Source organism: Vanacampus margaritifer, chromosome 17 (assembly GCF_051991255.1).
Source record: "Vanacampus margaritifer isolate UIUO_Vmar chromosome 17, RoL_Vmar_1.0, whole genome shotgun sequence".
NCBI lineage: Eukaryota > Metazoa > Chordata > Actinopteri > Syngnathiformes > Syngnathidae > Vanacampus > Vanacampus margaritifer.
In genome coordinates this window covers 19,092,120-19,113,826 of record NC_135448.1, presented here as the reverse complement: position 1 = coordinate 19,113,826, position 21,707 = coordinate 19,092,120, and the positions used below count along the sequence as shown (strand labels likewise).

At 42.3% G+C, this 21,707-nt stretch overlaps 2 protein-coding genes across 3 annotated transcripts; one reads left to right on the top strand and one right to left on the bottom strand.

Moving 5' to 3' along the window:
* The first annotated feature begins 828 nt into the window (after window positions 1-828).
* zftraf1 (zinc finger TRAF-type containing 1) lies at window positions 829-9,215 on the top strand. Its single transcript, XM_077548688.1, has 6 exons — window positions 829-1,642; window positions 3,215-3,309; window positions 3,401-3,544; window positions 3,628-3,839; window positions 4,725-4,903; window positions 5,912-9,215. The coding sequence occupies exons 1-6, from the start codon at window positions 1,370-1,372 to the stop codon at window positions 6,122-6,124; spliced, it is 1,116 nt and encodes a 371-aa protein (XP_077404814.1). The 5' UTR covers window positions 829-1,369; the 3' UTR covers window positions 6,125-9,215.
* On the bottom strand, window positions 9,066-20,918 carry arpp21 (cAMP-regulated phosphoprotein, 21). 2 transcript variants are annotated; one of them, XM_077548686.1, is made up of 20 exons: window positions 20,731-20,918; window positions 16,908-17,053; window positions 16,709-16,838; window positions 16,368-16,406; window positions 16,215-16,283; window positions 16,058-16,142; window positions 15,315-15,453; window positions 14,807-14,944; window positions 14,622-14,721; window positions 13,824-13,919; window positions 13,711-13,748; window positions 13,559-13,615; window positions 12,584-12,792; window positions 11,706-11,828; window positions 11,500-11,612; window positions 11,084-11,152; window positions 10,828-11,004; window positions 9,830-9,908; window positions 9,534-9,610; window positions 9,066-9,467 (listed from the first exon to the last, which is right to left on the bottom strand). In XM_077548686.1, the coding sequence occupies exons 3-20, from the start codon at window positions 16,829-16,831 to the stop codon at window positions 9,366-9,368; spliced, it is 1,833 nt and encodes a 610-aa protein (XP_077404812.1). In that variant the 5' UTR covers window positions 16,832-16,838; window positions 16,908-17,053; window positions 20,731-20,918; the 3' UTR covers window positions 9,066-9,365. The 2 variants fall into 2 exon arrangements, with proteins under 2 accessions (XP_077404812.1, XP_077404813.1); XM_077548687.1 differs by lacking the exons at window positions 16,058-16,142; window positions 16,215-16,283; window positions 16,368-16,406; ... (1 more) ...; window positions 16,908-17,053; window positions 20,731-20,918 and adding an exon at window positions 15,562-15,724.
* Between the last annotated feature and the right edge of the window lie 789 nt (window positions 20,919-21,707).

Sequence of the window (21,707 nt, the reverse complement as noted above, 5' to 3'; positions counted from 1 at the left end):
TATAAGAAAAATTCCAAAATTCAAACTTTTGCTTTCCCATCACACCTGGTTTTACCTAAAAATGCCATGTGTGTGCGGTCTGTAAAGTCAAATTAGAATCAAATCTTGATTGATTACAAAGGCGTGCATATCTAAATGTAGCCACCTTTTTGAAATTCAAAATGACAGATTTAGCAGATCTGCGCACATCATCTACCTGATTTGAATTTAAAGTCAAGCGTAGAAGTGTCATGTGGATTTAACTCATGTGAATTAAAAAAGGTGCATCTCTGCATGTCCACATTTGGTGGCTTTAAAAAAAAATGTAAGCACATAAAAATGTTTTTGTGTTTGTTTTACATGATTCTAAATAAAGACTCATGTGTAAAAACTGTTAAGTCAAACTAGATTTAATCTGTATTTGTGTGTCATTAATTAATTTATGCCTGAAAAACAAAGAACATGCATGTCCAAATGTGAATTGGGGGAAAATCCCAAACACACACGTATGATTTTTTTTGTTTTTTTTTGTAATATGTAAAGCCTTAGACAAGCCTTTGTTTACCCAGCTTGTATTTCCGGTTGCATTATTCATACATAATAATACAGTAGAGGGTCTCCCGGAACCAGTCAGACCACTTACATCTGATTTAACAGGTAGCAAGTCCTAATATGCAAACCACAACAAGCCATCAACTTTACTTTTTTGGGGGGCTGGTTTAATTACTGCTTCGTAATTAATCGTGGTCATCAAAGCACCTTCGTGCGCGTCGACGTGGGCGCAAACGTGCTCTCAGACGGCTTTAAAAAGCAGTCAGCCGCGGAGTCGTAAAAGGGTGAAAACTCTGAGACGCTGAGAGGGGAGGGGAGGGGGGGGGGGGGGAGACGGACAGGGAGAAAAACAAAGATGGCTGTGTGAACCCGAGAGACGAACCAACAACAACAAGCGCCCGCGGACTGGGAAAAAGACATCTCGGGCAGCGGACACGCCGGACTTGGGGACAGCCGAACCGAGCCGAGCTGTCGGGAGGGAGAGCCCCCCATCCCCTACCCCCCCCTCAAAAACAGCTGAGTTGTTTTTGTTTTGGCTGCCCACCCCCCCTACCGGAGCGCCGTGCTCAGTGCTCCGTGTCAACTAGCCTAGCCGCACCGTAAGTCCTCCACCCCCCGCGCGTGACATTTTGTCTGCACTTCGGTTATGACTACCAGAACATCTTGAAAATTAGCCCGACAAATAATCAGCGAGTTAGCATTCCTCCGTAGCGTTAGCTCGGGTGTTAGCCGACTAGCGAGCTAGCTGTCAATTAGCCTCGGAGCTAACCCCTCACACAAGCTAGAAATAAGTGCATTTGTGGCGGGGGGCTACGTAGCAAGTTGTAAACAAATTCGGATGTCCGCCATGGAAGACGACGACTTGATGTCCGCGCCCGGCGGCTCCTCCGCGGCCGTGGTGGCGGGGGCGGCCGAGGCGGCTGCGGCCGGGGCAGGGGCCGGGCTCGTCGGGCAAGAGGAGGTCGGGACGCGGCCTGAGGTGGACGCGGACGAGCCCCCCAAGAAGAAGACCAAAGTGCCCGAGGCGGAGTCCGGCAAACTGGAGGAGAGACTGTATTCTGTGCTCTGCTGCACCGTGTGCCTAGACTTGCCCAAGGCTTCTGTGTATCAGGTAAACGTGTCACAAACATGCCCCAGCACTTCCCCGCAACATCCCCACCAAAAAAAACAACCCCCCCCCCTAAAATTCAGACACTATTGGGGCAACCTGATGCTCCGTGCATTTATAAATAATACAGCACAGGCCGCTGACACACCTTGCCCCCTTCTTGTCATGCCCACTGCTCAAAAGTCTGACATGATCTTCAAATAACCTTCAACTAAAGTCACTTTCCCAACTCCAAAGCCCCTCAAATTCAAAGTAGTCCACTTTTCCTCCCCTGCCCTTGAATGCCACCAAGCTGTCACCCGCGCAATGTCAACCATGTCGTAGCCCAGCACACAACACGCTGTTAAATACAATGTCTTTAATATGTGCAAGCACAAGCAGTGGAATGTGAATGTAACAATTCCCGAACCCCCTTCACGAAGTCCCCCAATCATTCACAAATGTCCAAACCACTATTTGAAGTAACTTTTTGTACACATTTGAACTCAAAATGTCACGCAGTTTGAACCAGGTTTAATCCGGATCTGATCCAGAATTCTCTTTACAAAACGGCATGCACATTTTTTTTTTAAAAACTCCAAATTGCAGGGGGGAAAAACCTGATTCGACATAACTCATGTATGTCATCTATAAATATTTCAGTTTTAAATTTTGTAACGTAAACAAACAAAAACAAGACGAGGAAAAAATATTTTTGAAGTAATTCTTGTCTTGGCAAACCTGATTCGAATAAAATTTGCCATGTGAATACACAATGGAATGTCAAACCAGGTTTAATCTGGATCAAATCCAGATTCAGCCTGAAAAGTGAAACGCCTGCATGTCCAAATTGTTTTGAAAATGTTTTTCTTAAGCCAAAACACAATTTTTAATATATATATAAATATATATTTTATAGTATTTTGGGGGGTTTAAAAAAATTAAAAACTGTCAAATGTATACAAACATAGCAGGTTTAAGTTAATGTTAAACATAGCTTAATATGGATCTGATCCAGATTGTCCATAATTGATTTAAATCAGCCTGGGAGGAAAAAATGAAGCATGGTTGTTAAAATGTTGTGATTTTAAAATGAGTAATCAGAAAAATAATAAATTGGGACAAACGAAACAAACAAAAATGCATGTCCAAATTTGATGAGAAATAAAGAAAAAAATACAAATGATCATTAAAAAAAAAAAACTGTAGCAAATACAAAAACAATCCAAATGTAATTTTGGGGGAATTTCAGCCTGCAAGTCGAATTTTAATCCAAACGCAAATAAATGTTTCTAGTTTTTCAATAAATAAATAAATCCGATTTTTTCAGTTTTAAAATGTGATGTCATTTCTTCAAAAGTTTTAATTATAAAATAGAATTTAAAAATAAAAATATGGCCTAGTTTAAGTAAATTTCAGTCATAAATGTGTCCTCAGTTTTTACCGGTTATCTACATTTTGTGCAAATTTGCCCCCAAATAAGTCACTTTTTCTCCCCAAGCGTCTTGTTTTTGAATGTTGTGCTCAACACGCTTGTGCCGCGCCCCTTCGTGAACGATGTTTGACTTCTTGTGACGCGTTGTTCGACCCCCGCAGTGTACCAACGGTCACCTGATGTGCGCGGGCTGCTTCATCCACCTGCTGGCCGACTCCCGCCTCAAGGAGGAGCAGGCCACGTGTCCCAACTGCAGGTACGGCAACGTCCCGGCACTCGCCCGGCGGGGGCGCACGCACACGCACACGCCCCCACCCTCCACCTGACCCGTTTCTATTTGCGCGCAGGTGCGAGATCAGCAAGAACCTGTGCTGCAGGAACCTGGCGGTGGAGAAGGCGGTCAGCGAGCTGCCCACCGATTGCACATTCTGCCTTAAACAGTTCCCCAGATCCAGCCTGGAGAGACATCAGAAGGACGAGTGCCAGGACAGGTGAGACGGACACAATCGGGCGCTGGTTACCGTGACGACGAGCTCACGTCCTCGTTTGTCTCTCTCTCTCTGTGTGTCTCCAGGGTAACCATGTGCAAGTACAAGCGCATCGGCTGCCCGTGGCAGGGCCCCTTCCACGAGATGCCGGCCCACGAGGACGAGTGCTCGCACCCCACCAAGACGGGCACGGAGCTGATGGGCATCCTGGGCGAGATGGACCAGAGCCACCGCAGGGACATGCAGCTCTACAACAGCATCTTCGGCCTCCTGTGCTACGAGAAGATCGGCTTCACCGGTAAGCGCCGCCTTCCGTCAACGTCAACGCCGTTTTAAAAAAAAGAACAATTTTTTACAATTTTATTGATTGATTTTATTTTTTATTGATCATCAATAGAATTAGAAGTACTTCACCAGTTATTTAATAAATGTCTATATAATTAGCTATTCACTTATCTTGTTAAATAGCTTGTCTGTACACAAAATGTGTATTTTTTTAATTTGTAAAATACAGACATCAATTTTTATAATTAAATAATTTTGTACTAATTTCATACTTTTTGTAATTTTTTCTTACTTTTGTAGTTATTTTTTCATCTGATTAGTTTTCCAATTGTCAAATGTAAAAGTTGTTTTTATAATAATAAAATATTTCATTCTCATTTTAACTTTTGTATTTATAATTCATTTAATAACCAATTATTTATTTTAAAAAGTGTTTAATGCACTTTATTCAACGATACACATTTTAGAATTTTTTTGTAATTTTAAAAAGTTTGTCAACTTTTGTATCTTAATTTTGTAGTTTGTTGATTTTTCCCCCAAAAATATTTAAGTATGTTTTTTAAATATTTTGAACTATTTTTTAGATTTTAGATTTTTTTCTGTCTTTTAATATATATTTTTAAAAGATTTTTTAGATTTTTTTTTTTTATAGATCGTTGGTTATTTATTATTATTATTATTGATTAGTGTTAGACGTGTTTAGATTTTTCAAAAAGTTATTTGATTATTTTTTATTCATTTAAATTGTAAATAAAGTGTTTTTTTATTTTTTTTTTTTTGAACTTTGGAGATTGTCAATTTGTAGATTGGTTGAGTCAAATTTAGAATGCAAAACTGCTACAGCGTTGAATGAGCACGGTGCGCTAATCCGTGTCAATGTTTGTGCCGGTCACGCCAGAGGTCCAGTTCCGGCCGTACCGCACCGACGACTTCATCACGCGGCTGTACTACGAGACGCCGCGCTTCACCGTCCTCAACCAGACGTGGGTGCTGAAGGCGCGCGTCAATGACTCTGAGCGCAACCCCAACTTGTCGTGCAAGCGCACGCTCTCCTTCCAGCTCATCCTCAAGAGCAAGGTGAGCGGGAAAACGGAAACCGAGTTCAGCGGCACCTTCGCCAGATGTGGCGAGGTCGACTCCAAAGGGGTCGCGCGCGCGCGCGATCGTCTTTTTCAGCTTTTGTTTCTGGGCTTTTTCAAGTCAGTTGTGTTTTTCTGAAGTTTTGATTAAAAAAAATGTTTAGAGTATGCATTGCAGGTGTATAGATTTCAATTAACAGATTTTTTTGGGTCAAATTTTTGGGTTTTATTTTGAAGTGAGTTGCATTTTTTTAAAAAAAATGTTTTACTTGTTAGGACGAAAAAACGTTTCTTGTTAGAAGGAGAAAGCTTCTCATAGGAATAAGAAAAATATAGAAAAAATGTTTCCCTCTCCAAATGTCAATTTAGGGGCTCCTTCAGATTTTGTAATGTTTGTAGAATTTTCTTGTTTTTTTTTTTTTGGTCCAATCTTTAGACTTATTTTCATTAAGTTTGGTATTTTATTTGGGAGTTTGTAAGTTTTTTTTGTAGTCAAGTTGGTAGATTTTCAGTTTAAATTCATAGATTTTTTTTGTTAAATGTGTAGGCTTGGTTTAAATAATTATATATATATATATATATATAATAAAAAAAAATATATATATATATATATATATATATATATATATATATATATATATATATATATATATATAATAATAAAAAAATATATTTTTTAAACTACACTTTTTTTTGCAGAAGTGAATTGTCTTTTTATATATGTGTTTGTAAAAAAATGTTTTTTTTGTAAAGTTTGTTGATTGTCTTTGTACATTATTTTTGGTCCCATTGGAAGAGAGTCAAAACTGAGATAGCTCCGCCCCCATGTTGCCTTGTGCACAACCTATATATATATAATAATAATAATAGTATGAACATAAAATACAAGATTTAAAAATAAAAAATGATATAAATAATAATAATATAATAAATCCAATAAATACTAATATTGTAATGAATAAACCCCCCCGTAATTGCTAACTTTGCCCCGCTGCTTGTCTCGCAGGTGAACTCTGCGCTGGAGTGCTCGTTCCTGCTGCTGAAGGGCCCGTACGACGACGTGCGCATCAAGCCCGTCATCCATCACTACGCCTTCAGCAACGACGACAGCGAGACGGACTACGTGCTGCTGCCCATCTGCGACTCTGTGGAGTGCAACAAACTGCTGGCCGCCAAAAACATCAACCTGCGCCTCTTCATCTTCCAGGTCCAAAAGTAACCACACACAGAAAACACGCAGACGAGCGAGCGAGCGAGCGAGTGCCGCCTCCGTGACCAGGAGACACCCAAAAGAAGACCATCCATAGACGCCACTCAACCACTGATACCTCTTAACACGCACGCACGCACGCACACACACAAACACACACACACACACACACACACCCTACTAATCCACTGACCTCCTTTGACAACACAAGTGAGAAGACCCCTTTAGGAAACTAGATTGGTTTTGGGGTTAGTGGTCCTGAGGTGGTCAGTGTGTAGCAGTCGGACCCCCCCCCCCCCCCCGCACACCCGAGAGCCAAAAGTAGCACGCACGCACGACAGCAAGTGTGTGTGCGAGTGCGTGTGCGTGTGCGCGTGTTGTCTCATTGTGAAAACGACTCAACGGAGCTGTGATGACGTGTGATGGAATGTGTGCGCAACGCCCCCCTTTTATTTATATTTAACCAAACCTTGAACATTTAGAAGAAAATACGTATATTTAACGTTTTAGTTGCTTTTAAGGCCTCTCATGTTTTGTGTGTGTTTGTGTGATGATAATATTTGACGTTTTTCCCAGATAAACAAAAGCCATTTTTTCCCACCGTACCGCACATCATGGAAATACTTACAAAATGGCGGTGTCAAATGATTTGCTGCATTTACAACATTTTTCTTGGTCTATATAAAAAAAAATATATCCCAAGAAAAGGAAGTTTTCCCACCTGTTTTCAAAAATGTCACTTTCAGTTTAAAAATTGTATTTATAAAAAAAAACAAAAACAATTGTTGCCTTATTTATTTTTTATTGGTAACAATTTACTGTATTTGCAAAATTTCTAATTGGATTAACAAAGAAAAATATCCAAAATGAGTTGTTCTAAAAATAGTAGCATTTTTTTAATAGTGCGTTTGACTACAATTTTTCAGGGTAAAAAAAACAAAAAATTCCCCACCCATATTCTACAACTTAATTTTTTTTTTTAATGATCCTAAAAAGAGCTTCACATGTTGATTTTTACCACCAAAAATGCATTGTCTACATTTTAAACAAGTTTGTCAAGATGATCTACGCCCCAAAAAAAAAAAGCCTTTTTCCTCACCTGGACATTTTTCCTCTGCCACGTTTTCAAATTTAAAACCCTAAAATATCGGTCAATAATAATATAAATAGTCAATAATTGCTGCGTGTCCATCATGATGAGTGAATTGTGCGTTAAAAAGAAAAAGAAATCGGCTCAAAAACACTTTTTCAAATATAAAAGATTTTTTTAAAATAAGGAGGTTGAGGGCTTTTTTTTTTTTTTTTTTTCCCCAAGTGAGGATGTTCCCTTCCTATTTCATATTCTTTTTATTTTTCCACAATCAATTTCAAATTTAAAAAAAAAATAGTGGCATGTCAAAATATTTTTAAAAGGATTTTGTGCATTTGCTCCATTTTTTTTTCTAAAAGTGTGTGTGTGTGTGTGTGTGTGTGTGAGTGTGTGAAGGGTTGTTGCGGGCGGGGGTCCCCGCACCTGCAGGACTTATTGGACTTACTTGAAGGAGCAGATGTTACGCAAATAGAATCTACTGTAAAGCAGATGGAAGACGTCTCTCTTGACCTTTGCTGTATTTTTGGGCCGTCTTTTCAAGAAGACAAAAAAACACGAAGAAGAAGCTTCAGTGGACTTGCTCATCTCACTATGGCTGTACATGTGCCTTTTATTATTATTATTATTAATATTAAAGCTCATCAACCTGCCAGCTGGCTCGTGTGAAAGTCATCCAGGACGAAAATAGAGAGCGAGCGAGCTTTATGAACGCCCGCCACATGAATAATTGAAGACGCGGCGGCGGCGTTCTGAAATCCAAATTTAATTTTAAAGCCCGGCCAGGATGATGGATACGTTTCATTGGCTTAAAATAGGAAACGGCTCCACTTGAAAAATGAATTATCACATGCGCACGTTATTACGGGTGCAAAGGCAAAAGGGCATGCAAGTCATTTGGGCACTTTTTTGGAGGGGCGGAGAGGAATTTATGGGATTATTAAAAAAAAAATTATGACACAAGGTGCACAAAATTGATACATTTCGATTAGCGTCATTGTTGGCCTGATAGCAAAAAGGAAGGAAAAAAAATCTGCAAAGGTTTTTGGGCAAATGTGGGTTGAGTTCAAAGTGAATGATGACTTTGCAGCTTTAAAGAGTTGATTTGCTTGCAGTCCCGCTGATGTCATCATCAAAATCAAATCGTGCCATGGAAGGGTCCATCTATGACCGGGTTGAATTTTTGGGGCTTATAAATCTTCAATGCCGTAATATTTTCTATGTTTGTGTGTGCTGTCAATAAGGTCTTAGTGACATGATTTTTTTTTTGGCCCTCAATGTGGCCTGTTTATGGCATAAATGAGGGCATGATTCGATTTTGCTGCACACTCATTTACAATTCCCCCCCGTCCACCTATAAGAATCAGTAGAACCTCTTTATGGCATGATTATTTTTTGACATCCACAAGGCCTTTTATTCCGTTTTATTATTTTGACCATGAGAAATCTTTTCAAGGTAATTTTTGGGTGGGCATTAATTTAGCCTTTTTAAGACATGTATATAAAAAAAAAAACCCATCAATTTAGCATCTTTATAAAATATTGTTTTATAATAGGGTCTTAATCATTTTTTTACATTAATCAGACCTTTTTAAGGCATGATTTGATTTTTACCACACATACAACCTATTTATGAAATGATTTATTACCATAAAAAAAACCTCTGTTTATGGCATACGACATTATTTGGAAAGATATAAATTCCCATATGCAGTGCCTATTTATGTACTCGTGTACATGTTAGCGTTTGAGCACTTGGTGGCGCTGAAGAGTCATTCAGAATTGTGATTTCAAAATATTGTGTGTCATGTGACTGCACTTTCCCAGGTGGCGCTAAAGAGACCGACGTGGTTCCGTTAAACGTGACTTTAAAATGTGCGTTTATTGAATATATTCACACAGTGCATTTTTTGGCATCAATCAATCAATCACAATATTTATTTATATATATGTATAATCATTTCATCTCAATATAAAACTCCATTTTGTGTATAGTATAAATAATGCAGTCAATACAGCTTTGTGTTGAAGTCTTTCTCTCTTGATATATAAACGTTGGGATGTACGTCCTATGAAGCTTTGGTACAGTGCATTAACGTGAGAGTGCTTTGTGTCAAACATGCGGCGGCATTAGGATGTGTGTGTGCGTGTGCGTCAACAATGTTACGCGGTCCAGGTGGGACCACAGTGGGTGTGCGGCGGCGCCACCACGCAACAGTATCCCGTCTCGCCCAGTTTACTGGGTTGATACACAGACAGCGGGCCCTGCGGAACCAAATTGCAAAGTCAGAAAACTAAATTGTAAATTATTTTTTTTTACTCGTGGTTTACCTGAAGACTGCTACAGCGGTGCGGTGACATGGCCGCGTACGACTGCTGCTGCGGGAGCGCCACCGCGGGGGCGTAACCTGGCGTGGACACGGGAAAAGCCCATCAGGACCAGAACTTTGTGCGTTTTGGCTTTGCCGGATGTTGCGCTGCGTGCGGCCGAGTGTGAGCAGCAGGAAAAGAGACCGGTTCACTGTGAGACCCTCAGGACTTCATCTCAGACAGTGTAACGGCCCCCTCCTCTACTACTCGCGCCATTGATTGTGTCGTTGGGGGTGAGGGCTTTGGATGTTAGTTACCTGCGCCGCAGCCAGGTGAGGCGTCTTTGAGCGAGTGCTGCGCTGAGGTAGGGTACTGGCTGTAGTAGAAGGCGGGCACCTGCAACACAACACACGACTCAACTGCACCGCCGACCACTTTATTTGGGGGGCAGGCGTTTGAGTTTTTTGTCATTTTTATGAAAAATGGCATTCATTTGACACAAATTACTAGTTTGTGAAATAATATAGAACAAACTAAGATAGTACGTTTAATAAATCTATATTTATTTTTGTAGAAATAACTTGACCAATGTACCAATGACATTTTTAATTATTTACATATTTGATTAATAGTGTTTAAAAATATGACTAATCATTTTGATTTTTATACATTTTCATGTCATGTTTAGATTCTGTTTTCCTTGTGTGTCTTCCTTGTCTTGTTAAATGTGATCCTGCCCTTCCTCGTGTGAGCCAATCAGTGCCCTCAACCACTTGTGTCTTGCCCAAGTGTGTCTTGTTGTGTCGTTAGTGTCTGTATTTAGTCCCGTCTCGCCCCCGTCTGTGTGGGTTCATTGTTTTTCCCCCCCATGTCGTGCCGCTCGGTTTTTCTGTCACGGAGGGGAAGCTTGAGGACCCACATGCGGGAAGACAGGACGAGGAGGCAGTGGTTGCAATAAAAAAAATTAAAAAAAAAGGATTTTAATTACTTCAAACAAAAGTTTTTTTTTTTAACTATCAATAGAATATTGATTTTTAAACAACCAATTTTGTAAGAATTATTTTCTTCATATGTTAACCTTTAATGTGAATTGCTTAAGTTTTTTTTAAATATAGAGTATTTTTTATTTGTAAAATAATAGATTTTTAAATTGAATGTTTTTGTATTCTAGTGTCAAAAATAAAATTTTAATTGTACATACTGTTTGTACTGCTTGATATCCGAAAAAAACATTGTAATGTTGAATTTATTTTTAGAAATATCAAATTATTTGTTGTGTAATATTTTATGTCGTTTTTTTTGCTTTTGTTTTTACCTGTGGGGAGGACTGGCAGTAGTTGTTGGCGTTGTGAGTTTGAGGGGCAGCAGGAGGCGGCGGTGGGGGCGGGGCTGCAAACACGTAGCCTTGGGCGGAAGGGTAAAGGGCAGCGGCTTCCTCCGCTGATTGGCAGCTGACAGCCACGTGGGCAAACTGCTGCGACAGGTCTTCCACCTGCGGGGAAAGCGGCCAGACGTGAACAGGAAGTCAACGTTTGGGCGCCAACAGGAAGTGATGCGGCGGCGCTACGTACGACGGGGTACGGCTGCGAGGGGGCCGCGGGCAACATCTGCGGGGCCGCGTACGAGACGGACGAGTACACCTGCGACACGCTCGAGTCAATCATCTCGTTTGCATTTTGGTATCACGTTGGTATAAAAAGTCTACACCCCCCTGTTCAAATGCCAGCTTTTTGCGATAGGAAAAAATGAGACCATGATAAAATCTTTTCAAAACTTTTGCCACCATTAATGTGACTTTGATCCTGTACTCAATTGATTTTTTCTTTAGAAAGGGAAAGTAAAAAAACAACAATATAATGTAGTTGCAGAAGTGTCACAAAAGGAGTGACATTTCCACAGGGGTGTGTAGACTTTTCCTATCCACAGTATGTGCTTTTCCGTTTTCCCTCTCTTTGAACGGCACTAAATGTTTGTGTGCACGTGTTACCTGCTGTGGCGGCTGCTGTGCCGGTGCTCCCTGCATCTGGCTCCTGATTGGCTGCTGAGCAGCAGGCGGGTTGTACACCACGGGGCTTCCGTCGGGGTTCAGGAAAGGCTGTCCTGAAACATCAGCGGACATTTTGTGCTTTAAAATGGCTGCCCCTGTCGCTCGCTAATCTGTGTGTGTGCGTGTGTGTGCGTGTGTGTAGCGACCAGTGTGCGGGTTGACGAGGATGCTTCCGGGTGGAATGCCGTTCTCCAGGATGTAGGAGGGGTCGGCGGGGGTCTCGGCCATGGCGGGGGGCTCGGAGGGAAGCCGATAGAGAGAAACGGAACCTGGTGGAGGGAAAGGAAGGATTTAGGACCACATAGTAAGGTTATCATCGATAATGCATTTTTTGTGGCGCTTGTCCTCATTAGGGGGAGCGGGCACCTGTCAAATCGACCTTTCACCCTTAAACTAGATTTTGTAGATTGTAGTTTTTCAGTGTAAAAAAAAAATCGTCCGTTGTCGGAGTTGAAAATTGTCAATATTTTAGTCCAACAAAGTTGAGTCCAAAGCCCAATTTCAGGAAATACGTTTCCTTTGTGTTTTATTTACGATATGAGGGCTCCCTCTAGTGGTATGTAAAAGAATCACTTGCGTTAAATCAATTCAAAGTATGCATGTTACAGCGGGTTCCACTTTTATTTACTCAATCATTATTACATTTTATTTTTCTATATTTGAGTGCAGTGTTAATTTTTAAACTAATATTACAATAACTACAATAAAATGAAATACAGGACTTGGAGAGGACAAAATAGACAAAAATAAAAATACCCACATTTTCTGTTTATCGAAATATGAAAAGCATGTATCTCCAATTTTGAACTTTCAGCCAAAAAACAACAAATGAGCAACAAAAAAAAAAAGTTTCTCCCATTTGTATGGGTGCGAAGACAGGCGAAGGTGTAAAAATGTGCAGCTCGGGTGCGAACGCGAAGACTTTTTGCTGTTAATTAGACGCCGGCCGGCAGATGTGATTAGCATGCAGCGTTAGCGGCAAGTCAAAGGTGTCTACGGTGCGAAAAACATCCCACGCTCGCACCTGCTGCGCCCCGGGCCTCCCAGCCGGGGTGGGCGGGCTGTGCTGGGCGGGGCTTGGGGGCGGGGGCCACGGCGCTCCACTGGTACGAGGACGAATCCGAGTCGGTGCTGCTCCACGGCCGGGGCTCGTTGCCGTAGCGACAGTCGGTCTCGGTGCTGCTCTGCCGGCTGCTGCCCGTCCAGCTGGAACCCGAGCTGTCGCGGCTTCCTCTGGTCACAACAAAATGGACGCCGTTAGTTCAAATTTGACTTGACTCGTGTTTAGTTCATTCTGTGACAAAACTTGTAACTTCATTTTCTGAATTGAAATGTTATTAATCTCTTCCAACCTCCTGCACCCCCCCCCCCCAATTCTCATTTTTATCTGTTTGACATTTAAAAAAATATATATACTTAAATAAATGTTTAAAAAACAGCAGTTCTTAAAGATGAAATACAAATGACCTGAACTTTATTTCAAAAATGACTTTACTGGATTAAAAAAAAACATATATTTTTTTAAAATATCCTGTACGCAAATTTTTTATTTATTGTTTTGTGTCTTATGCTAAATTTTTATGTACGTTACTTTATTACAGCTGCAGTTTTAAGTTCTCAAAAAATACAGTTAAGTGTCCGTCAAGTGTATTCCAGAGCACTAGGTGGCGCTCTAGTCTCTGTCGTTTTGAACAATCAGTAACCAACAAAGTCGTTTTTGCGGCATAAGCACAATAACAACAATGTCGATCAAGGGGAAAAACGTGTTTGTAAGCGTGAACTGATTGATGAGTAAAATGTTTGGATTTTCAGCGGCCTTAAACACAATTTACGTGTGGCGCGAGGGAGTAAAGTAAAGTCATTGCGAAATAAAAATAGTTTTCAAAAACTAATGTCCTTGTCGTGCGAGTGTGTCCTTAATTGCCGACTGTGCGCTGCCTTCAATTAGTCAGCGCGCAGTCGAGTCGCTCGATGCAAATTAAGATGATGAATGTGCTACCTGAAGAGCTGCCGTCTCCGCTGGGTCTCGGCGTACGGGTTGCATTCCTCTGCGGGCCTACGCACACACATACACGCACACGCTTATGTTAATGATCCATTGTCGCTGGATTAAGGTGAACGAGGACACGGAGACGAGGAGGGGGAGGTTACCTGCTCTCAACATGGCCGCCCTCCTGCGTGCAGGCAGCCTGTTTTTTTGTCACAAAAAAAAAAAAGATGTTAGATTGTTTAGTTGTGCTTTTGAGTTAAGTGGAGCGTCTCACCTCCTGGCTGAAGATTCTTTCTCGCGCTTTTTGATACTCTTCCTCTCGCTCCTCCACCGACTTGCTTTGTTTGTCGCGCAAGTTGTAGCGTCGTGTCTGAGGCAAGAAGAAAATGAACAATTGGCGGTTGAGAGTCGACAATCAGAATTTTGGATTAAAATAACAACAAAACTTTTGTTAATATGTTTGTCAACACATTCGCTGCCATTGACGGCTGCAGACGTCAATGGCAGTTGAATGAGTTTTAAATGAAATAGTCTACAATATGAACTTTTTAAAAATACATGGCAAAAAAGTAAACAAATAGAATGCAAAGAATTGATCCATTTTTTAATGCTTTAGCTCAATTCATTGGGCTGCTCCAGTTGTGCCTGCTTTGGCCACCAGGGGGCAAAATAATACAGTCCTACAGACACAAACGAAGAAGAGCTGCCACGACTCTCAATGAGGTGCAATAATATTGTTCATGATGTTGATATTGTGTGCAACACCGCAACTATTGATGCTAATTGCTAGCATGCCTGTTAACATTTTCCATTATGTGTTCATATTCAGCTCGCAGGGCAATTCATAAGGCAACGTTATGTTGTTTTAAATACACAACTTGAAATTCTTTTTGATTCATGTTTATCTTGACAGGAATACTTAAAAAAAAACCAAGAGTGTGTTTTAATAAATGGAAATGATCCAAACGTGTGGCAGGGTAAAACTATATCGAATATGTGCCTTGCCTCAATGAAGGCAACTGTGTTAGAAAGAGAGCGAGAGGTTTAGTAAATAAAATAAATAAGAGCCCACCTGCTCGTCTGTGCTGTTGTCACGTTTTAAAATCGTTTTCCAGTGTTGGATGTTTGCGGCTTTGTCCTCCTGAACCTGATCCAGGAAACGCTGATCCGGTCTGGACCAGAGCAACAAACACCGATCGCGTAACTTTAATGGACATGATTGAAGATGATGATGATGACGATGATGATTGTGCTTACATGCGCGTGCTGCTGGTGCGATTGATGATGACCGACTTTCCCGTCTGGTCCACGTTGTGCTCCATGCCGAAGAAGGCGGCCACGCGGTGCACCAGCATGCGGTGGTACGACGACATGTGCGGGAACTTCTTGAATGTGCTGCCGGCAGAAGAAGAAGACAAACATCAGCCAGAGGAGGAGGAGGACGTGATGAGGAAGACAAACATCACCGAGAGGAGGAGGAGGAGGAGGACGTGATGAGGAAGGGAACAAGAGAAAATGAGCTGAAGAAGAAAAGGATGAGAATGAAAAGAAGTGAAGAAGAAAATGAGGGGAAAAAGGACAATAAGGAAGAAAGAGAAGAGGAGGATGAAGAGGAAAAAAAATGTCTTGAAGTTTGCCCAAAGCGTAAATCTTCCATCTTGAGCAGACTTTAAATTGTGAATTGTGATTTAATAGCGCACAAGGACGCGCTCTCCTTCACACCTACACACATCCTGTACATGTGTGTGCGTGCGTGTGTGCATACCGATCTCCCAAGATGAAGGTGACCATGTCCTGCTCCAGCTTGAGCAGCATCATGCGGTCTCGGGGGTTGCTGTTCAGCATCTCCACGATGAAACGCTGGAGGTCCACGCCCGTCGAGTCGCGGTACTCCACGTTACTCTCTGCACACGCACACGCACACGCACACGCACACGCATCGACAGATACGAATTTACAGTTTGCTGTACACGAGCAGAAAAACAAATTGTCTATTTAAAGGGGTACTTAACTCATTGCGCCATTTTCAGCAGTAAAATGTTCATATTTTGTCTATAATTAATGTGATAACTTCATTATTTTTCATGTACAATGAATACTTTTAATAACTATTTTTTTTCCACTTGCTGTCGAATGAAGATGACAACACCTGTGCCGAGGAAGTAAGTAACGACTAATCATGGCTTACCGGTTTTCCGGGTTTGGTCAGCTATGATTGGTTGTTACCTACTTCAGCACAGGTGATTTCATCATCAGTCAACAGCAAGTGGGAACATTTGCATTTAAAGGTATTAATTATAGACAAAATATGAACTTTTTACTGCTGAAAATGGCGCAATGAGTTATGTATCCCTTTAAGGGAAGAGGGAACAATGGTAGGACAGAATGTAGGATGTGATGATGAGGATGAAAGCTAGCTAGCTTCATGCAAACCCACATGCAAAATGTCATAGACAGGCTAGCATCACTGTTGCGCTAAACGGCATCCTCATTCGTGACTGCGCCCACCTTTGGAAGCTTCTCCGCTTTTCTCCACTTCCTCCTCCTGACAGGAAGTGATCTCATCTTGGTGTACTCTAGCTTCCGGCGGCGCCTGCCAGGTCAACAGGAAGTGATGACGAAGAGGACAACGTGAGGATGAGGACGATGACGACGAGCGCCTTACCTGAAGCTGCTCGTCGTCGGGGGGTGCGTCATCGCACACGGCCATGCTACGCACCAGCTTGCCTTTGACCTGCGTAGTGAGAAGCGCCACGAATGAGGTACGGCGCCGTATCGCTCGTTTTGATGAATGCTGGGCGGGTTCGTTTTCGCTTACCTTGACTTTTTCCTTCGCCGCCGCCTGGTGACAAAGAGTCTGCAAGGGACAACATTCATTATTCCATGCGTGTGCGTGTACATTATTAATGTTAAGACGCTGTTTTCACATCTTTTTTGCCCCTTGTGGCTGTTTTGTATACAAAGAAGAATGGAGGGGGGGGTTGACCTAGAGAATGTGTGGCTAGTGTCGGTTTGCAAGACAATAGTGGCAGGTAGGAGGTCAAGTTTAGCGCCCCCTTGTGTTTAAAGCGATTGTTACATCAAATGTCATCTCCATAGACTCATCAATAGGATCATTGATTGTAAAGCGATTGATTTATCCGGCAAATGGCCGCATACCTGCTTTCTGTCCTGTTCGTCCTCCAGGGTGGGCACGCCGCAGCAGAGGGGGGGCGGGGGGCTACTGATGACATGGCACGACGCCACGTTGCGGGCGTGGTCCGCCTCCACCGTCAAGTCCATCGTACGTCTGCAAAGCACACACAAGATTGACGCTAGCTCCGTGTGCGTGCACGTGCACGTGGGCGTGTATGCCCACCTATGCTCAGTGAAGAGGCTGGCAGGTGAATGATGAGGTCATATATCCCATGATCCCACGGGGCGGCCACCAGAAACGCAATTATCCTTCTCTTCCTCTTCCTTCACTTGCGTCCGTGCGGGTGGGGAGAGGAAAAAATAAAAAGGCTGTGGAAGAGAGGCGGGAAAAGAAAATTGTTATTGCTCTCTCTCTCTCTCTCTCTCTCTCACATACACACACACACACACACACACGCATACAGTCATATCCAACAGCTGCTGCGGCATAAAGGCATCGCTTCTGGCGATGACATCAAGTCGGCAAGCTTAAGAGTGTGTGTGTGCGTGTGTGTGTGAGATCCTATATCCCAGTTTTCCAAAGGCCCTCCTGGCCTGACAGCTAATTGCTACTCAAAGCCTATTACAGTAAGTGTGTGTGTGTGTGTGTGTATGGGCCCTCCACTCACATGCGCCATTTGTGTATTTACATATAACGCGTGTTCAAACGAGCTTTTCTTAGAAGCAGCAGCTGCGCCCGAGCACTATCCGATACGTGCGAGATATTCCCGGAATACCGGAGCGGCGGCGGGACGAGTGGCGAGGGCCAAACAAAACAACGCGCGCACGCACGCGCGCAAAAAAAGAAATGGCTTCCGCCCGTCGCATTCTACTGAAACGCGACGCCCGCTGGGAGGGGGGGGCGGGGGAGGGGGTGGCGTTTTATCCCGGCAACACCTGAGACGGCAGAATAATGAGCCCCGACGATGGCAGCTCCCAAAACGTGCTGGTGGCAGATGAAAAAAAAGGAAGGGATGAGCAACGTGGCGTTCAATAGCACAGCACTTGAGAGAACAACAAAGAAAACACGTACAGTCGCACACACACACTGTGGATAATTGCGTACAGTGGACATAACATTAGGTACACCCTGGACTGGTCGCCAAGCAATCACAAGGCACATATAGACAAACAATGAACAGGTCACTCGTCAATGCTGGGGCACATTACGACCAAGGATAGTAAAGTTAATTAAAAAAAACAACTACATCTTGCGAAAATGTCCTTATTTGTCAGTTAATATGAGCTTTCAGGATATTTTTTTTTAAGTCTACGCAGTTCGACCATCCAGAAGAAAGAAGTTCAAACAAAAACGTTGAAAATTGTAGGATATTTTCGAGGCAAGTTTTGAGCAGACATGCTAACCATTAGCCAAGTGTGCTGCCATTTTGTTTCCTCGTCGTAGGTGACTCTACAAAATGTCCCCTGATCACAAAATGATTACCCACGCTTGTTTTAAAGGCAGAACTTTCAAGAATAAACCGGAGAAAGGGCATTTTTATGAATTTGGACCCCAAAAAAGTGTTAGTACGCAGAACCATCAGCCTAGCGCGTGCCGCCATTTTGTTTCCTAAATTTACTATGGCCCCCAGGGCACTCTATACAAAATGGCCCCCGATCACAAAATGTCTCCCCACGCTTGTTTTAAAGACGGAATGTTTTGGAAACGCGTACTTAGAGCTGGAAAAATGACATTTTAGGACTGTAGACTAATAAAATAAATAAAAAAGGGGAATAGATTGTAGAGTTAGATATTTACCAGACATGCTAACCATCAGCCTTGTGTGCCGCCATTTTGTTTCCTCCATTTACTACGGCCCTAAGGGACTCTACAAAATGGCCCCTGATCACAAAATGTCTCCCCATTTGTTTTAAAGGCAGAACTTTCTGGAAACGTTTACATAAAACCAGAGGAAAGGCATTTTTGGAATGTGAACCAAAAAAAAGGAGGAGGGGGTGGATAGTGGAGGAGGTGTGACACCATCATTAGCACGTGATGGATGGCGGGCGGGAGGCGAGGAGTACGCGGCGACATCATCATCATCATTCTCATCATCATCCATCTGCTGCCTCACTGGCGTCCAGGCGCTACTTAAGGGCGTGCTCGCCCGAGGACGTTTAACACCGACTGGCGTGATTTCTATTGTGCACGGTGGCGATAATCATGAGGAACTGGCGGGAGGAGCAATCGCTTGAATTAAATCAAAGTACAACGCGCATATGACCGATCGTGTTGAGGAATTTTTGGGGATTGGATTTTTTTTTCTACCCCTTGATGTCATTTCTATGGTGCAAGGTGGTGGTTGTCGTTAATATCTGGCAAAAACATCCAATTAATTATATGCTTTGAATGAGTACGCGTGCATGTGACTGAGTGTGTTATGGATTTTTTTGTCTTGAACTGGATTATTTCTAGTTGTCGTGTTGATTTCTATTGTGTAAGGTGGTGGTTATCAATAATAGCTAGCTAGAACCTTCCAATTGATTATTTGATAGTACATTACATGCTTTCGGTCAAGTGCTGTGTTAGACTGGATTATTTCTAGTCATCGCATTGACTTCTATTGTGGAAGATGGCATTTATTATTAAGTTCTGTGAGAAATAAAACCAAGAACATCCAATTAATCATATGATAATCATAGTACAGTACTATGCGCGCATGCATATGACTGAATGTATTGTGGGGTTTAAAAAATAGTAATTCTATTCATAAAGTTGATTTCTCTTGTGCAAAGTGGCAGATGGCATTAGTAGCTGGCAAGAGCATCCTGTTAGCTTTATGACAGTGGTAGTATACTACACGTGAGAGAGTGTATTGAGGTTATTTTTGACTTGATTATTTCTAGTCATATTGATTTAAATTGTGCGAGGTAGTGGTTATCATTAATATCTGGCGAGAACATCTAATTATGTGACAGAGTGTGCAAATGCATGTGAAAGAGAATATTGATTTTTTTTTTTTTATCGAATTGTTTTGATGGGTTTCTAGTCAAGTTGATTTCTACTGTGCAAGGTGGCAGTTAGCACAAAACAGGAAGCGGCTGAGGTCTGAAGAGTACCCTTGTCTGAAAATGTTCCTCAATTTTGTGTGTGTAAACATATTGATCTCGAGTAGGCATCGCTCGCCAAACACAAATACTAGCCAGTATTTTATTGATTCATTTATTGGTTTGTTTTTGCACCCGTATTGTGTTTGCATCATCTTACTCCATCAAAAGAAGTTGTCTTGAAACAGAAAGTAAGTGAAATGTAGGTTACTTTGTTCTGCTGGTTGCACCTGTGCGGCCACAGCAGCTTTTGTGGGCTGCGACAGCTGCGTCAAAGCCCCTCCAAAAAGTGAGGTGGTGGGAAAAAAAAAACCTGCCCGGATCTTATCAACGTCACCATCGGGGGGTTTTCTCTCTCTTTTTTTTTTTTTTTTCTTAAAGACGTTTTCATTGCAGTGGCGCTTTGTAAATCCCCCGAGCAAGCCACATGTGGTGTGAAAGTTCCAAAACAGGTGTTTTGTAGAAGATGGAGGAGGAGAAGAAGAAGCTCCCCGCACACTCGCCGGTGTGTCGCATTACTGTTGACCCAGGACACGCTTGACGACGCCGGGGCTATTTTTACCCGGCGGCGGGGGGTGGCACTGGTCTGGGGGTGGTGGTGGGGGGGTTCTGCTGCTATACTGTAGCTGGCGGACCTGCTGCCCGGCTTCAGCCGGCTGTCATACAAACTCAAAAATGAACAAAATGACTCCCAAAAATTCGTTTTTAAAAAGGTGGTGGGGGGATTATGATGTGAAATGTAGCGAATTAACTGTCATAGCGAAAAAGAGAGAGAAAAAAAAACATCGTATCAGTGAACAATTCGCGTGGCTAAATTAGCTAACTTAAATCGATCGACACCCGCACAAAAATCTAACAATCACCTTTTAATGACATCTTAAATCGACAGCGAATGTGACAAATGTGGTTAGAAATGACGACTTGTTCATTGTGTTAGCGGCGTCTCGAAGGAGTCTTACCGGGAAGTGGCGGCGAGCTGTGGCCGGCGTCGAGCTCCTCCGTGCGGGGCTGAAGCTGTCGAGTGAGGCGCAGTGCTGCTGCTCCTCTGCTTTTGCTCCACTCTCGCTTGAGAAGGGGGGGGCGGGGGTATGTTTCGGAGCCCCCCGCCCCCGCCCCCAACCAGACTCACCTGGCCCCTTTACCGTCAGCATACGTCAAACGCTGTAACACACCACAATTACACGTTAAGAAACACATGCAATGCTGACCAGAAGTTTAAAAAAAAAATGCTGAGAGATGCATTGACCAAAGAAAGACTTGAATCTACAGCAGGAATCCAATATATATACATATACTGCATTAGGACTACCAGATGTGACTTACAAGGTGGCAAGTGTGAATAGTTGTCGCTCAGCATTTACACAAGAACAAGATGAATGCAGTTAGCATTAGCGTGAATGATCGTTTCCCACAAATCATGCTTGATTACAGCTTCATTGTGCATGAGCACGCTAACAGAAACATTCATATGTGAACAATCCTCTGTAAGCATTTACAAAAATTAATAAAACCACGTACAAAATAAAAATAGCATTTGTAAGGATGGTCATCTTTCAGCATTTACACAAGAATAGAAATGGTGTAATAAAAATATGTGAGCAATCATCTCTCAGAATTCACAAAAAGTAAGAAAAAATGTACATTAAATGAATAGCATTAGCATGAATGGTCATCTCTCAACATTCATACATTTTAAGAAGAGAAATCTAGTATTATAAATGTAGCGTTAAGAAGGATGCTCTCAGCATTCACACAATATGAAACGATGCATCACAGCATCATTGTGTATACCTGTCTCTCAGCAATAACAATATGAAGACAAACATAGTCACAAATGTGGTCAAATGAGGCCTTTCAGTATGTACAAACTATAATGATATAAAAGTTGCATTACTGTGAATCATCATGTCTCAGCACTCACTTGATAAACAGCATA